General features: G+C 48.3%; 2 protein-coding genes across 2 annotated transcripts; both read right to left on the bottom strand.

Annotated features, from left to right (window-relative positions):
* Positions 1–466: 466 nt before the first annotated feature.
* On the bottom strand, positions 467–6,855 carry INHBB (inhibin subunit beta B). Its single transcript, XM_039554744.1, is given in 4 exon segments — positions 467–3,216; positions 5,878–5,971; positions 5,973–6,028; positions 6,031–6,855. Coding segments are annotated over 4 exon segments (1,653 nt in total). The 5' UTR covers positions 6,758–6,855; the 3' UTR covers positions 467–2,440.
* Positions 6,856–7,135: 280 nt separating this feature from the next.
* LOC120410282 (translation initiation factor IF-2-like) lies at positions 7,136–17,544 on the bottom strand. Its single transcript, XM_039555066.1, has 4 exons — positions 17,463–17,544; positions 8,510–8,967; positions 8,123–8,412; positions 7,136–7,697 (listed from the first exon to the last, which is right to left on the bottom strand). Exons 1-4 carry the CDS (start codon positions 17,542–17,544, stop codon positions 7,160–7,162), a joined length of 1,368 nt encoding a protein of 455 aa, XP_039411000.1. The 3' UTR covers positions 7,136–7,159.
* Positions 17,545–18,015: the final 471 nt, after the last annotated feature.

Raw genomic sequence — 18,015 nt, forward strand, 5'->3', positions numbered from 1 at the left:
CTAAAAAGAGAAAACACCCTCTCTTGGTGTCAGCTAGTTTTGGAAAAAAATTAACCAAACTTACTATTGGTCTTTTATTCCTGGAAGTGCTTTCCACATAATTTTTTTTGACTTCTTCTAAGCGGTTGGGGAGTGACCCAGAGAAGAAGTTACATTCTTACACAGCAGGTGAACCAGGAACTTGCTGTAAATGACCTGCAGGTATGCGGAACAGCGCCGTTCCTGTGCCCAGAGCCCCTGCACTGCTGCAGAGAGAAAGAAGCAGATGCTTACATGTATAGACAGCAGTAAAACTGGAGTGTAACATTTTTAGGATCGCAGCTGAGCTCTCAGACAAGGCTTTCTGCAATGACTAATACGACTACGGTCTAATGCGACAGTTCACCGTCTGCAGCCTATTCAGTCCCGAAAGTAAGCGAGTTCCTCCAGATGTTACACACTGAAAAAAAAAAAAAAAAAGCACATCCAGTTTTCAATCTTTTTTATTTATTTAAACTGTACACAAATGTAAAATACTTCAACAGCAAATCTAAGTGAAAATTGTTTGGTTTAAATTATTATGGAACAGAACCTAAAAGGAACTTTATTAAATAAACATAAAAATTGGATTTAAAGGATGCACATATTGTAATGTATTCTACAATAGTCACTTTTTTTTTCACTCTACATTCCATGTGCGTATGGTATAGAAAAGACACTGAATAGAACAAACAGAATCCATTTTGTACCCTGAAACAATTGGTAGGCCTCGTGAGGGATTGCTCAGTATGACTACATGATATATGATGGCTTTGCCATCTCATAAAAATTATAACTAATATGTTGGCCTCTTTGGTTCCAAAATTTATGTATAATACATTTAACTGTATTCATTTTTTGCTGCTATAAAAATAACATTTTTTTTCAAATGGCAGTTTTTGACTAATCATGCAACTAAATCAGTGCAAACATTAAAAGCAATCATTCGCTTTAAAAAAGAAGCAAAAGATTTAATTTCAAGTATAAAAAAATATAAAAAAGTCATATCATAAGTCCAGTTTTGTCTAGTATGGGTCAACACTTTAAATTGCATAGCTCATGCGGCACCTGTTTACCTAGATAGTGAGCAAAGATAAGTGCACTATCAAGTACCACTTTTCAAGGCATTGAAATTTGCAAGTGCTATTATACGTGCATTCAAGCAGTTTGCAAGTGCTATGCTGTATCATTATTTTCTGATCTTTATGGCCATCCTTGACACCTCCTGGTAAGGAAATTGAAAGCACTCTCCTCTCTCCTCCTTTCCAAGACTTGTAAAAATGTTCCTCGCCTGTTATTAAATGCACTGCATTTCCCAGAACGTCTCCACTCTGCCGCTGTCACTCCTCTTTAGGGTTCATTGGTTTAGCCGTGGTGGCCATTGCTTGTTTGCTTGTCCCCGACGTGACGTGGCCTTGCCGAGTCCCCCATTGAAGAACACAGGTTGCAACTTCGACTTTTTGTTCTTCAAACAGTGAGATGCCAACAGTCAACACAGTCCAGATATGGTATCGATTCCCTTCTCCAAGACACGGCGCGTGTAGCCAACCATGGGCTGCTAGTAGGTAGTGAAAGCATCGGATCACACCAGCCCAGCTTGTGACTCTGCAACGGCCAGGTGTTAGAAATACAGCAGTTTCTTACATGTCTGTCCCCTTTTCTCTCTCTCTCTCTCTCTGATGAAACCACACGATTCCTTGCTGGAAGTGCTGTAGGAAGAAGCGGGTATCTGTGATGTTTATGTTTAGATAAATTTAAATTAAGAGGAAGTGATCGCCTCCCAAGGCAGGTGTCCTGCAGCTTCCTGTTAGACCTAAGAGGTGACAGTAGACTTTTTTTTTTTGTTTTTTTAAATTTTCTAAGTTTGGTCATTTTGACACCTGCGTGCAAGAATACGTTGTGTTCTCACAGTCTGTGCTTTTGCCTGAGCAAAGGGAGCTCATTTCGGTCTGGCTTCGCCGGCAGGCGGGGAAACAGCTGCTCAGCCGTTCACTCGTACTGGCAGGCATTTGGGTCCGTCGTCACTGGTCACTGACTTTCTGTGCTCATGTCCCTTTTCCGAGCTGCCTCGTGTGTGTGTGTCTGTGTCTGTGTCTGTGTGTATGAGCGCGTGTTTGTGTGCGTGCCCACATTTCGTGTGTGTGTGTGTGTCTTTAAGATATCTTCATAGCATTAACTTATAAGTGGTAGAATATATAAGTGTCCATGATCCACAAACTGCCACTGTCCTGACACCAAAGTGAAATTATTATTTTTTTCTTTTTTTTTTCTTTTTTTTTTTTTTGTCAAACTTTTCCACAGTGACTTTCCAACACTGATGCCTGGATACACAGTGAAACTTCCTCCAACACCATCTTGTACGGGAATGTTTCTCTCTCTCTCTCCCTCTCTCTCTCTCTCCCCCCCCAAAACACACCTTAAATCAAGCACAACCACATTCTTCCACAATCATATTGGGAACGTCCCTTTTCACAATGTTGTATTCATCATCAAAGTACAGCATTGACATTGTGCTAAGTTTGGTTGGAATGCAACAGGAGTTCACGGTGCCCGGGTTCAGCCCCCGCATTCGGTACTGATTCACGACAGCGGTGTGAAAGGAGGAAGCCGACCCCGGGACACCGGCCAAGTAGGCCGGGCAGCTCCCTTCACAGTAATTCCCATAGTAACCTGATGGTGCTATGATCCAGTCATTCCACCCAATGAGTCTAAAGTCAATGTAAAACTGTTGCCTGCAACATAGATTGGTCCTGCCATCGCACTCCAGGCCTCTTTTCCGGATCCTGTGTTTGTTATCGGCGAGGCGGGCTTGCACCACTAAAAAAGGCCGGTGGGATTCCTCCCCGGGGTCCACATAAATTGGCAGCACTGAATACTCTTCACAGCCCTCACATTGAACATCCAAGTTCAGTCTCCTTTCTCCTCTCTCAAACAGAGCCTGGATCGCCTCTGTCATGGGAAAAGTGTGCCAACCACTTCTTTTGAGATCAACTTTCTTTTCAACCACATTCCACTTGTTGCTAGTGTCCGGGTCTTGGAAATAGACTTTGACTCTTACTTTTCGCCTGCTGCCTTTCTCTAAGACATATGGAAGCAGCTTCAAGTAAAGCCACAGGCTGGCTTGAACGACAAACAAGTTCTGGTTCCCTTCATTCGAGATGAAGAAATAGAGGCGGACTCTAGATGAGGCCAGATCGTCTGCAAGATAAGGAGAGATCAGCAAGATTAAGTCAAAAAGGAAACGTTAGCTTGTGTGCCTTTCTGGATTCAGGGACAACACTAGAGCACAGCAGATTGAGCGAGCGGCGACGGGGCTGTGCCAGCCAGAAGGCATGCACTGCATCAGATATCCCCAATTTGCAATCAGAATTAATTGAAAAGGGGACTCCCCACAGCAACCTTCAACATCGGGCTGTAGTCGGATGGGTCAGATCCACAGACATCAGCAAGAGCTTTCCAGAATATGTTTTTTTCCAGCCAGCCAGATTTAAAGATGCTACAGCAGCACCTTGAAAAAGACCGGCACCAGGACTAGGACTCTGTTATCTCATCAGTTTAAGAATAGTTTTAACTTTCAGCTACCTGCCAATTCTCATGGGGAGAGCTCTTTCAATAACCACTAAAACACCAATGCCAAACGAGGGATTTCGTTTCGATTTGCACATATTCTTGTCGCGGTTTAAAGGAGAGGATTCACGACAGAACGGAAAATATTTCAGTAATGTGCCTGCTTGTCCAACAGATCAAGCTAACCCCCACTTAGTCTGGTAGAATATCTGCTATTATTAATCATTTCAATCTCTGCCTTTTCTCCCCGAAAGGATGAACTCCCATACGAGGCAAGGCAATGAAGCGGTTGTTCCCGCTGTAATGCCGTTATTGGCTGTTCTCAATACGCTTTTCAGCAACACCAGAATTAAAGGAGAGAAATTGTCACAGAAAACCAAATGTCACCAAATGTCTGATATAACCCCTTATTTGTAAACAGAAGAGCCTGCTGCATGAAATATTTCAGAAATACCAGCGGCCTTCCTGCAATTTTGTACTCTAAGTCCTAACTAAATTTGGCGTAGGTGATAAATGTGCCGGCCTTTATGGCGGAGACCGTAATTCTGGTCCCTGAATCATAGCATCCCAATCGCTATTTAAAATTATTGCTGGAAAGGCATTTTCTCATCTGCCCTTATCGGTTTTGCTTCCGTCTGTACAGAGCTAAATGTAGATTTTTCTGCCTTTTCCTTCCCTAAGAATCTTTATCATTTTTGTCAATCTCTGAATGGGGTTTTTTGCGTAGTCGGTGTCTTCATTTGTTACCCTAGATGCCTTTCAAATGTGCCTCCAGAGCCCATTCAGTACCTTGTAATAGTTCAGTGACAAAAATTTTCACTGTGTTTGTCTACGTTTTACATAAAGTCAATTTTGGAAGTGTTACAAAAGACAGCAATTGACTGAATACTAAATGGAAGTACAAGCCCACCCCCGATTTCCCAACAACAGCCTATTAAAAAATAATAACCCCCAAAATGTACACTAAGAAAGCCTTTCACATGTTAGTAAATACACAACTTTTTCATAAACTGTGGTGACAGTGACAGAAAAAGAACAGTACGGTGTTGCTGCACCGATCCACATCACTTGTGTTGTGTGAGATTATGTGTGCTCATAAATTTTGTATGTGAATATAACAAGCATATGTATAATGCAACAGATCCCATAGATACTGTAAATGTATATGCCTTTGGTAAGTGGGAGGGTAGATAAAGAAGATGAGTGGGCAGCATACAGGATAGAAAGAGATTTATTTTGTGGACAAATGATATATAGATGCCACAAGAAGATAGAGAGAAAAACGAACCGAGCGATAGAGTGATGAAGGAAAGGAGAGATGGGCAGATAGACAGGAGAGAGGTAATTTGCAGAGTGATGGTGTTACAGCCAGATGTGCAAAGTTCACGGGGACAGTGGTTAAACTACTGGAAAGCTGTGCTGAAGGGACTCGGTGACACATAACTGCAATGGCTGGACAGGACTGAGATGCCTGGTACCGTGGGGATGGAGGGCAGTTAGCAAACGGACTGACAGACAGAGAGGAGACAGACATGCTTGGTAGGACACCGCATACAGTGGGCAAACAGACAAGGCCAATACTGCAAACGAAAGCTAAATAAACTGGGAAACAAACGGAAAGACAGGATGGGCAAATGCAAGCCTTAACAGACAGATGCAGGCAATGAACCAGCTGAATGTGCAGGGCAGACAGACAAGGCAAAGGATGCAAGAGATGGAGCGGGACAGGCAGAGGAGGGACAGTGGGACACGCAGGGACGGAGACAAACCCCGGTGCAGCTAGAAGGACCGCCGGAGGGGAGCCGGGGGCACAGAGGCTGCGGAGGGATGGAGGGACAAGAGAGGGGAGTTGCAGGGCACAACCCGGGGAGAATGCCGGGCACGGGGGCACAAGCAGGGAGGACGGGAAGGCGCGGGAAGGGCCAGGGCGAGACGGTGCGGGGCAGAAGGGAGAGAGAATGAGATGGAGGGCAAGAGGGTGAGCTCGGCGGCCAGGTGCCTGTAGAACGCAGAAGGGCAGGCAGGAGGGCAGGCAGGGTGCGCGGGAGGCCAGGCAAGGGCAGCCGGGGAACTGCCAGGGGTCAGGCAGGCGGAAAGCGAAGGTGGGCAGGAGGACAGGCAGGGCGAGAGGGAAGACTGACAGGGGTCAGGCAGGGGGACTGACAGGGGTCGAGCAGGGGAATGACAGACGGGGCGAGCAGGACAGGCGGGGAGCGCGGCAGGGGCAGGGGCCGCGGCGGGTCGGGCAGGGGGGCGCGGGCGGCGGGGGCGCGCGGCCGGGCGGCGCCCCACCTGTCTCGGCGAAGCTGATGATCTCGGAGACCGGGTCGTGGGCCGGGGGCCCGGCGCTCGCCTGCCCGTCCAGGCTGGGGATCTCCACGCGGCCCGTCCTCCCGCACCTTGCCGGCGTGCAGCTTGCGCAGCGCCGTGACCATGGCCGCCTTGGCACGGCGTGCGTGATGTTGGGCCGGTCCCGCATCTGCAGTCGGCTCAGGATGTGCCTCTTCACCGCCTCCAGGAAATCCCCGTCCACCTTGCCCGGCTCCTCGGGCCGCCGGAAGCCGCAGGAGGTGCATGTGTCCTGCGGGGAGCCGCCGGCGGGGGCCGGCGGGGTCGGGGTGGCCGCGGCGCCCAGCAGGAGCAGCCCGCAGGCCAGCAGCGCGGCCAGCACCCCCCGGCGAGCCGCCCCGTCCATGGCGGAGGAGCGGGGGGCCGAGCTGGGGGCCGCCCCGGAGCGCCGCAGGGAGCCCGTCTGCAGGCAGCGCCGCTCCGAGCGCTCCGCGGCGCGGAGGGGGCGGTGGCAGCCAAGCTGGGGGCCGCAACCGCTCCGCGCAGGGGGGGAGCCGCGGCGGAGGGAGGGGGCGCCCGGGGAAGCGGCGTGTGCCGCCGGGGAGGCGGAGGGGGGAGGCTTGCACGCGCAGGGCACCGAGGGCGAAGTTGGCGGCGGGGGGGGAAACAGGCTTGGCGTGCACGGAGAGAGCCCGGCTCCACGGGGGAGGGGACGGCAGCAGGTGAGGGGGTGGCTGCGGAGCCCGGGGAGGAGGGAGGGGGAGCGGGGAGCGAGCCGGAGGTGCGAGGGGATCCGGGGAGCAGGGGAGAGGCGGCGCCGCTCTGCCCCGGTGCCCCGCGTCGCTTCAGAGGGGCATCCCGGGCGCAGTTGCTCGTGGTCCATCGCTCGCTTCGGCAGGTCCGGGCGGGCCGCGGAGAGGAGCTCTCTAGTCCAGCGTCATTGAGGGGGGTCAGGGAGATAAACGAAGCAGATTTATATACAATCCAATTTATAGCCTGGAAGGAGGGGGGGGTGGGGGGGGGAGAAATGCCACTTGTACCCCCCCGCCCACTCCGCCCCCGCAAGACAATCCGTGGGTGCAGGTCTCTGAGCAGGTCGGCTCCGCGCCGCTCGGTTGTCCCCCTTCAGCGCCCGCTGCTTCTCAACGTGCCATCAAAGTTGACCCGGAGCATAGCTGGGGAAGGAGCCGGGGGCGGCGGGCAGGGGGTGCGCGGCTGGCAGCTCCACTGTTGCGAGTCTTCTGCCCCCACCGCCCCGCTTATTATTAGCGAGATGCTTTTATTTTCAAAGCACCGCGGAGGGTCCGGAGTCCGGCGCGGATGCGGTGGCGGCGCCCGGGGACCCCCGGCCGCGGGCAGGGCACCGCACGCTGCGCGGCGCGGAGCGGGGAAGCGGCGCGATCCCGGCGATCCCAGGAGAAGCTGCACGGATCCACTCGGTCAGACCAGCTCTTCGGCTCGCTCCCTCGCTTGCTCTTTTAAACAATATCTCCCTTGTTGGTGGTTTGGGTTTTATTATTATTATTGTTATTATTATTTTAAGTGTGATTTTTGTTGTTGTTGCTGCTGCTGCTGCTCCAGTTAATCTGTCTCCCTCTCTGCGTCTTTTTGATCTTTCGCTCGCCTTGTGCTGGCTTGAACGCTGTGTTTTGTTTTGTTTGGGGTTTTTTGTTTGGTTTGGTTTTTTTGTTTTTGTTTTTGTTTTTTGTTTTTCTTTTTTTACGCGTCTGATGTTCCCTCTCGGATCCGCAGTGAAAGGTCTCGGGGAAGCTGCTTGCTCCTCGCTTATCTTCTCTGATCTCCTCCTGCTAATTTTTTCCCCCCTGCAAAATCACGACATTGTGGCACTTTCTACTGAAACTTTTATACAGGAGTTAAAACCACGTGGGAACTCCAACCTATAACAGAGACGCCATGGGTTCCTCACTATTTAGGAGATTAAGTTAAGTCTTTTGCCCCCTGGGCTATTACAGTAACTTCCTGATGTGGAAATATTAACTATGCTGTTTCTTTAACTCCCCCCGTCCCCTCCCTCCCTCCCGGTTCCTGCAAACACACCCACCGCACACCGGCTCGCATCCCTGTCCCGTCGTCCGGCAGGACGGACGGACGGACAGACGGACCCCGAGCGGCGGCAGCTCTGGCCCCCGCTCCCGCCCCGGCCGGGAGATGGATGCCCCCTTCTTCCCCTCCCCCAGTGCTGCTTGCCTTTTAAGCACTTGAAAGAAGAAGTCATTAGAAAGTTTACCGTCGGGTTGGCTCTGCGACGGGGCGGGTTTCTGTTTGTTTATTTGAATGGGCCGGGTAGCCGGGGCGGGTGCCGCGGACTGTGTGTGTTTTCCGTGGGGCAGGAGGGACGCGGAGCCTGTCGGAGGCAGCGGGGGGAGGGGGACCGGGGCGGCGGCCGAGGGCAGCCGGGAGGGGAAATAACGGGACCGCCGCGCTCCCGCAGCCGTGGCGGGGAGCCGGCAGCAGCGCCGGCCCTGCCCGCGCCCGGGGACCGGGTTTTCCTCCGCGCCTTGGCGGGGCAGCGCCGGGCTTTGGGGGGGAAGGAGCACCGAGGCAAAGGGGATGGCTGTGACACCCCTCGCAGGGGTCAGAGAGATTCCCACCCGGCTCCCGCAGAAAACCCTGCCCGGGGGCGAGCGGCCAGGACGGGGGTCGAGGGGAGAAGCCCGGCGCACATCGGCGGCCGCGGCAGCACCGAGGCGTCACCGCGGCCGCTCCGCGCCCCGGCCGGGCCGGGCCCCCCCGCGGGGTCGCGCTCACCTGAGCGGGGCCCGCGCGCCGCCGCCACGGGGGAAGCCTGGGCCGAGGGCGCCCCCTCTGGGCCGCGCGGGGAAGCGGCGGCGGGGCCGGGCGGGGTCACCGGGGAAGCGGCACCGGGGGCGGGACGGGGACAGCGGACGGGGACAGCGGGACGGGGACAGCGGGACGGGGACAGCCGGCATCCCGTGCGCACCCACCGGCGCACGGCAGGACCCGGCCGTGGGGCGCGCCGGGGAGGTGTCCGCGGGCCGGGTCGGGGTGTCAGGTCCCGCGGAGGCGAGGGGCTGGGCAGCGGGCAGTGCGCGCCGCAGCTGGAGCTCTGCGCTGGGCGAAGGAGTACCTTGGGCTGAGCCTCCTGCCCGGCCAGCGGGCTGCTGGCCCTTCTAATCGCATCTACTTTTTTTTTTTTTTTTTTTTTTTTTTTTTAATAACAAAAATCTACCTTCAAGAATGAAGACAAGTCTCAAGACCTTCATCTTTTTCACCGAGCCAGATGGTGCTTTTCAAGGGGCAGATGCAGGACACACAAATTTCAAGCATGACAGCAAAGGAGTCCCTTCTGCTAGTTTCATTTTGTAGAAGAAGAAAAGAATAAAACTTCTCATAGATCCCTGGACTGCACATGCCTGAGCACTGTTAGCTGTCACTAGTACAAGCAACTCAGGAGTGTGAAGAGGGTCAAGTGGAGGATCAGCTCATTACTGTGATTTAAGAATGGAGGGGACAAATGCTATTCTCACCATAAATATTTTCTTTCTTGTTCTATACTGCAAAAGGAAGGACATTTAATACTGTGCTTCGAAGTCATATTGCAATCCCAATCTAACTGTTCATGTTGGGTTTAATATAAACAAAGTCTAATTGCATACAGGATTTGTAAATCCTCAGCATCACTGGAGCTACCCTGACGAAAGATCAGAATTAGGTACAGTATTTCCTCCCTGCCAGTAACAGGTTTTGAATGGAAAGCCTGGAATGTAAAAAAAGAAATAATGCTAAAAATCCAATCACTCTGACATCCTGTGAGCTAATAAGAGCACGTGAATGCAACAAGCTTAGTACTTCACAGTAATTAATTTGACAGCAAAGAGCTAACAAGAAAACAACAGGCAGAGCAGTGATGACTGGTTCACAGAGGTCACTGTCAAACAAAAAATAGGTGCAAACACAGTCGGTCTCCCTTTGGAAACAACTATTTCATTGCCCCAGTGAGAATGAAATGCCAAAGAGGGAAAATATCATGGGTTTGGTGGGGAGAACAAATCTGGGAAGGTATTTCTAGTAGTAAAACAAGGCAGAGGTTTTCTTTTTTACATATGGGGATTTTTAATCATCCCTGTTACCCACTGTAGTGGCATGTTTTGGCTTTTGCTTTTTTTTCCACCCCTCTCTCAGTTAACCAAAGCCATTTTGCATATTCAAATATTGGGAAGACTTATCTTCTCTCACAATTACTAACCAACTAAAACTCTAATAACCTCTATTGTTATTTAAAGTGTCCAACATAGCATTCTGGAGGCAGTTCTCACACAATGGACTTTCTCTGGCTTCCTCCTAGAGAAGAACTTAATCAAACCTCAGATGCTTTCAGGCAGAAGAGCCTTTGGGGAGAGCAAACAGGGTTAACAGAAAGAAATGTGCCATCTGATTTCTAATCTTGCTCAGGGAGCATGGCCTATTGATTGAGCCATAAAGCTCTGTTAATTTTAAGATTTCCTCAGCTTTCAGTTCTTTCCCTTGGGCATAAACTTGTTGCTTACACATAGTGGCTAAACTATGAGGGAAAGGGTAGCTTCACACTCCCCCCACTCCGCTCTCTTCCCCTCCTCCCCTCTATTCTATTTGTTCTGAGCTCATCTGCGTGAGGATACATTTTCACACACACCTTCTCAAACCGGCTGCTATTCATCTGATTCAGGGTCATACTTTTCCATACATTAAATGCAGGGGAAAACTGGGAAGGAAATGGCTGGGATTTGTGCTTGACGGGCAAGCACACGATTAGCCAGGGAGCCCTGCTGTGAGAAAGTACAGCGTCGGAGGGTATTTTCTGTAGAATCATCAAGTCTCATGACTGGAATCTGATGCCTATAAAAAGCTACTAGTATAACAAAAACAGTATAAACTGAGATCCTCAGGCAGTGTAAACCAGCATGTTCCTGAGACATCCAACCGCTACAGAATCACAGAACGGGTCAGGTTGGAAGGGACCACCCCTGGGGTCATCTGATCCAACCTCCCTGCTCAAACAGGGTCTTCCTAAGTACAACTCTTTCTTCCTCTATAACCTAGATACTTGCTTATGCACATTTTTCTCAGGGGTAGGGATGCAGAAGTCACACTCTTGGAGAGGCCGGTCAGTGCAGCCCTGAGCTAGAAACTGAGCAGGCAGCAATGGCACAAGGAAGCTCCCTTGCTGCTCTGTGTTTCCACCATGCCCTCAGTGGGACCATGAACAATTTACGTTAGCACAGGATCTAGCCCCTCACCTTTAGCTAAAGCACCTTTTATGCTCTTAAACCATTAATAATATCTATTAGGTAACCTTACTAATCCCTTTGAGAAAGGATTTTCTCTACTGTACTGATGGCTGAACTGAATAAAAGCTTCACATATGAGAGGCCTGGTTTGCACTAAAAATGCTTCTCCTTTGATAACCAGCAAATACAAGTTTTACTAGCACAAGCATCTTTTTCTGCAAGCGTTTCCCAAATAAAATAGGCTATACTGGCAAAAGCACTTTTTTTTTGCTCATATAGCTGCATCTATATGGGGGATTTTTGCACGTAGTGAAACGCAATCTGTTTTAAATGGCACTTCAGAAGAGTATTGCTATCCCACAGAAGTTTCAAGGCTAGACCTCGAAGTATATACTTCTGCCTCATATCTGAAAGAGCTTTTTACAAGGTGGCCATTGTCATCTTGCAGGAAATACAGAGAAACTGAGACACATGGATACAGAGGCAGGCTGAGAGTGCTGTGCTCTATCTGGAATTTGTATTCATTACATTCTTTAGCTTCAGATGAAATTATGTATCTGTAATCAGACTCACTCCTCACTACACAAAATTACTTCTTGAACAACTGTGACAAAAACAGTGGTTGTTTCAAAAGCACCATAATTCTGTATAAAGGAAAAGTCCTATTGAAAATCAAATAGGTAAATGCCATTCTGAATGACCTAGACATTTTCTGTACTGTCAAAGGTAGACCTAACTCATGAAAAAACAAAAACACTAAGAGGTTAATCTGGCTTCTTTGCTCCTGCCCATGCTTCTTTAACTGAAAACTGTTTTTTAACAGAGATTTGCTCTCTAAAAGAAAGGGTCCTACTCTGAACAGCACTTGGAAAAAGAGGGCTTTAACAGACAGAAACAAAAGACCTGACCAAACTGGGAACTATTCATCTGAAGCAGGTACAACGAGAATCTGGAAGATGAGTCACAGAGAAATACAGTAGAGCCCTCAACAGGTTTTGAAGAGCACCTATTGAATGCCAGCTCTCAGCACAAGTGTCAGGCAGGATGGGGACATGGGGGAGACAGCAGGACAGGGTGGCAGGGATATACTCACAGCCTCAGCCTCCTGTTCCAACTGCACCTGCTTCAGCACAGCTGGAGTCCTGCTCCCCTCACCTCAGCTACCTCGCTGGGCTTCATGGGCAACGTGTTGACTGACTGATCCTCTTCAGTGACCCTCTGTGCTCTGGGAGGGGTTGCAGCCGAGCCCCAGGTTCGCTGTGGGGAATGAAGCGTGGCTGAATCTTGTCCCCCTGGTGCAGTGCAGTCAGGTACCTGCCTCAGGCAGGTCTCCGCACACAGCAGCGTCCCTTCGCCAAAGGGGCTGAGTTCAGGGATCTGCTCCAATCTCCAGAGTAAAGGCACCAAACACCATTGGGTGGATATCCCGTGTGATATTCAAGAGCTCTCCGCTGCTTGTTGACGGCCCAGAGTGTTCTTGTTTTCCTCGCACAGTCTGTCCTCTGCAGTCCAAAGCTGTAGCCTTATAACCAGGCAGTGACTTCCTCTGAAGTTGCTTGTATTGACCTAAATAGGTTGGGGCGGGTGAGGACACACAGAGAACATGAAAAAGCTGTGCTGGTTGCCCAACAAAGAAGTGTCTGCTTTGTGGTGAGCACTTTTAACATATAAGCACTTTTAACATACTGCTAAAGAACATGATTTTCATGTTTGTTTAAGTTCACACCAAAAGGCTTGCAAAGTAGCAAAGTGGGTAAAAATAAAATCTGCATTTAAGTGGTAAACAAAACAGTTAAAACTTGACTTCTTGTAATTTGAACGCTACTTACTGAGGCAGCGCATTTAGAAGTGCACGGGTGCTTTTTTTCTGTACATTCACCCGTGATTGATATATGTGATAGATCTAGAAAATTAACTTTAGGATGGAGCAATGTTAAAAACAGCTGTCCTGAGAAAAGAAGTGATTATCAGGGAATGGTGACAAGAAGGAGATGTTTCCCTCTGATTTTAAGTGGAGTTCAGAGGCAAAAAATGGCTGATAGCTTTGCAATGCCGTAAGAGAAATAGAGTACAGAAACGTGAGTCATGTCAAAATAGACAGTCAGTAGCTCTCCATGAGTACCTGAACATGAGCTGCTTTTTTTTGTTCCACAAGCAAGTAGCACAATGTAGAGGAAGTATCTACACCTACTTCCTGTGGGCAGGCTGCAGCCCGAAGTCCTGGTCTTAGGCCTGAATTTCCCTCTCTTTACCCCATTTTTACCAGCTGTAAGTCAAGATGACTGCATTCCGCCCTCTGTAAGTTGCTTTGAAATGAAGAAAAGAGGCATACAAGAATTCATCTTTTGCACGGAGATTGACACAAACAGCATGGCCTTGGTGCTGTATGTCAAAAGTAATTTTCAATCTGTTCATAGTTAAATTGCACAGTTTTGTTTCCATGAATCTTATTATATTAAACCAAAACTGTTGTGCAGTTCTGCTGTTTGCAAAAGAACGTCAGAGTGAGATTTGAAAGATGATTGTGATACGGGTGACTCTCTGCTAGGGCCAGAATCAAGGCACTCCTATAAGAGCACCAAAGTGTCCCAGTTCAAGCAAGAAAGATGTTTCAGTGGGGCAGAGCAGTAGCACTGTCACAGTTAGTGGAGCTCTATAGATTTATCCCAGCTGAGAGCTGCCCCACATGCCTCATGGTCATCTGCCCAGTGCTATTTAGCCATTGCAGGCCTCTAGCCAGAATGTCCAGACTGCCTCACCCACCACGTTTGCTGCATGGACATTGGCTCCAAGCAAGGTCCTCTGCTACCACACTAAATCACAGGAGAGGGTTATTAACAAAATTTTCTGAATCATCTTCTGCCCTGCTCAGTATCTATCAGTCATAAATCAGTGCCTGAGTATGCTGTGGGATTAAAACAAAATGGATTGCAAACTCTATACGACTAGGGTGCTAACATCTGCCATTTCTTCCAAAACACCTGAAAAAGCACTTACACTGTGACAGCTTTTTTATTCGCCAGGCTACAAGCAGGTCTTCTTGTTCTGTTATTTCCCTGCCATGATCTTCTCAGAAGTGGAGGAGCTTATTAACAAAGAATAACCCTAAAACTTCTCCACAGCCCTCTGCCATTTCTGAGTAATAGTCTTGCCCCCTCAGTGTTTACAGCTGTGGTTGAGATCCTTACCAAGAACATTATTAAGAATAAATTATAATATGTGGAAATAGTAGTGTGAAATATACTGATACTGTTATACCAGGATAAGAAAACAAACCACTGCTTCAGAGATGGCAAGAGCAGAAGCACATGGATCATGTTAAACAGACACTGGGTCTAACAAACCTACACAGGTACTGAAGTGTTAGCAGGGTGCAGAACTACAACAGGAAAGTGTGTTGTTCTAGGGTTTTTTGCTTAAAAGATGAGAGAGAGGGCCTAGGGGAAGGGAACGCATGAAAAAGAAAAGGATGAACTTTTTTTTTTTTTTTGGCTACTCCACATGGGGTTTTCCTCTGTTTAAATGCTGAAGGACAGAAAGATTTTAAATTAAAATCTTAATAAATATATCCCTGAGGCTAGTAACATTATTACATCCAAGATGATTACAGCAACCAAGCCACAAAATACATATATATATTTATTTGAAGCATAATAAGCCTCAGTATTTAGTTAGAAGAAGGCTAGGCAGCTAACTGACTTCCAAACTAGTGAATTTTCCATTCCACTCTACCACATGAGCACAGCACCTGGTTTGCAGAGCTTGTTTCATTTCTGTACAAGATAACATTATTACTGCTTATATTTTAGATATATATATACATATGTGTAAGAATTATTAATTTTCAGATCATATGCATGAAAGTGGGGAGGAAGAACCCCAAGTTTGCAATAGGAGATATGGATAATCATTCAACTTCATTGTGAAAGAGGAATCTAGGTCCCCCAGATTGCTCAAGTGAGGCATGTTTTCCTTGAGACATTTGCCTTTTTCAGTCGATCCTAGTCTCAATATAAGATTTTGCACTCTACGTGTTTGTGTAGAGCATTGGGTTTTTTTTAATTATGGAAATTTTTTAATAAAGGATACAGGGAAAATATGGGATACAAAGAAAAGGATGCAAGCTGATAAAGATGATTAAATCATAGAGCGACTGCGGAGTGGGTCATGAAGTGTTATAATCCCCAACTCCCCTCTGCTTACTGCCTCAATGTGTTAATGCATCACACTTTAGTACAGTGACACTTTCAGCCCTAGGTGGAAATTCACACATGATGAAGAGGTGGAGGAGGATTTCCAGATGGTCAGACCTCAGGGAGTGCGAAAAGGTGGGGGGAGGAAGGGAGAAACTGCTGAAAGGAATCGGACTTTGGTCACATCAGTAATTTCCAGCTGAAAATGGAATATTAAAAAAACCACCCAAACCCCAAAAAGCAATCACTAAGGATCCCAGACTGGGGCCAGGTGCATTCAGGTTTGGACATTGTGTATGATAAATCCTCACCAATACTGGTTGTGAAAGATCCCTTGGAAATATTGGTTTATTTGTGTGCAACAGAAAGGTGTGAGCTTCATTTCTTTGGCCAGATTTTATCGTTGGTACTAAAGCACCCTGACACAGACCCAATTAGTTGTTTTATTCTCCACAATTCCTCTTTACTAGAGGTTATTGTAAACTGGTACTTGCTCTGAATTGTGCACAAATTTTCACTCCATCAGAGGCTGTACTTCGCTGCTGCGTCCTTTGGGACCCGCTTTCACAGGGCCACCTCTACAAGAAGAGTGAAGGGCACTGAGAGAAAATGCAAGGCCTGCATCCAGTTGGTCCCATCACACCCCAAAACAGGCCCCACTTTCCCTTTAGGGGAGCATAAGGCAGCAGCTGCTATCACACAGCTGGACTTCTCTAAGACGACCTCATTTACTGTGGTCTTTCGGGGCAAATGGGAAGGTAGTCACAGGCCAGAGTTCAAGGGGTCTGGTCCTTCAGGGTGAGAGGTGCTAGAGCTGTATAAAGAATTAGCAATAGATGGTATTTTGTACAGCCACAGCTTTTTCCAGATGTCAGGGTCAGAGAAAATTTAAGATAATCAGTTTTTTAGGCATCACAGTACCCCTATATTTTGTGTGTGTGTGTTAAAGCTTGTCTCTTCATGATGACATAAAAATTGAGCATTAGGTATGGTGGCTCAGACTGCTCTTGCTTCGTTCAGCTTGAGGTGTTTCTTGGGTCATAGGCATTTCCCCTACCACAAAGTGTGCACTTGAGCTGCCAATGGTGTGCAGTCACACTGGAAAGGTGCATTTTGTTTAATATCATCAGTATGATTGCATGCTATTTACCTGTATTTCCTGGACAGCAACTAAGTAAATTGACCACAGCCGGGTGAACTACTGAACACGTATCATGAGAAATAAGGCTGTTGCACAGATTCCACTTTGGGGAAACGTCTGTTGGATGTCCACTCCCTGTCACTCCCAATACAAACCATGTTTGTCCATGCAGGTCAGGACAAAGTTCAAGGAGACAGAAGACACTTACTGAACTTCTGCTAGAGCAACTTCAAATTTGTAAAATGTGTGGTTTTAACTGATGCTGAATTCCTTCCTCCACTGATTGACTTTCTATGTTAAAATCACATGTCTCATAGCAAAATGCAAAGAAACCTTGAGCATCTGATGTGGTAGTGACTTCCATTATGACATATTTAAGATGCCCAGGTGCCTGTCACTGGCTTTAGTGGCAAACCAAAGGCCTCTGAGCCTTGCAAAACCTGCAGCATCCATCTCGCACTTCAGTCCCTTACAAAGACTAGATGAACATCTCTGACTTTCTTCCCTAAGGACTCAGTGCAGCAGGTGTTTTCAGTCTGCCCACCTTCCAGATCAGGTGTCCAAAAATGCAGCAATAAATATAATTTTTTTTTTCTTCTCGGTTTCTAAAAGAGCTCAGGGTGGGTGGAGGATATGGATGTAGGCTGTTTTTATTCAAACCTTAATTTAGTCAGTAGTCCAACGGTTTATGAAGAAGAGCTGGGCTCAATCTTCTTTCCTGCCTGACAGGAGTCCCAGGAAGCATGAGAGGCAGCTCAGATCTTCTTGGAAGGAGCAGGCCATGGGGTGGTGCTGGGACAGGAGCATTCCCCAAGCCTCCAGCTGAGTCAGTGTGTGACCAAAGAGAGCAGGAACCCACAAGTCTGTAAACAGACAGTTTGGAGAGCCACAAGCCCAGGCCTCCCTTCTTCCCACCCTGCTAGCCAAAACATTTGGAACTAGCTAATTCACATGAGACCAGCTTTAAGAGGATGGAGGCAGTCCCCTCCCTGGCACAAAGCATACCCCAGTAGGCGCACTCTGCTGGGAGAGGAGACATACACATTCCCTGGGGCAGAAGGGAATTGAGCCATGTGAAATTCCCCATGTTCGGCACTAGCCTTTTGAGCGCCGAGCACAGTGTATACAAAACACTGCTGTGCTGCCAACCACCCTGCCTTTCCCTTGCAAGAACGGACCCACGCTGTGTTCTTGGAAGAAAGCCAAGAGAGAGCCTAAATTGTGAAGCCCAAGGGATTCTCAGGCCCCAAGCAAGGTAGATTTAAGAGGCTGTGTTGCCCATGGCTTGCTCAGGCAGAGGAGCAGCCTCTTGGTTTTGGTGGCTGCCATTTTGAGGTAGAGCATGACTCAGGAAACATCACTACAAAAGGCAAAGATTTGTGGTGCCTGCCAAGAACTGGCATTGCAACAGTCCCCAGTGATGCCCAAGACCTTTTCTAAGCCTGCTTCCCCAAAACCAAAACATCACTGTCATTGCCATGCTAGCAGTCCACAAAGCACGAGCAGAGGCAGCTCCCCCCTAGAGTCCAAACCGCTGCACAATAAATTCTGTACAGAC

The sequence above is a fragment of the Corvus cornix genome, chromosome 7, assembly GCF_000738735.6.
Source record: "Corvus cornix cornix isolate S_Up_H32 chromosome 7, ASM73873v5, whole genome shotgun sequence".
In the NCBI taxonomy this organism is placed as follows: domain Eukaryota; kingdom Metazoa; phylum Chordata; class Aves; order Passeriformes; family Corvidae; genus Corvus; species Corvus cornix.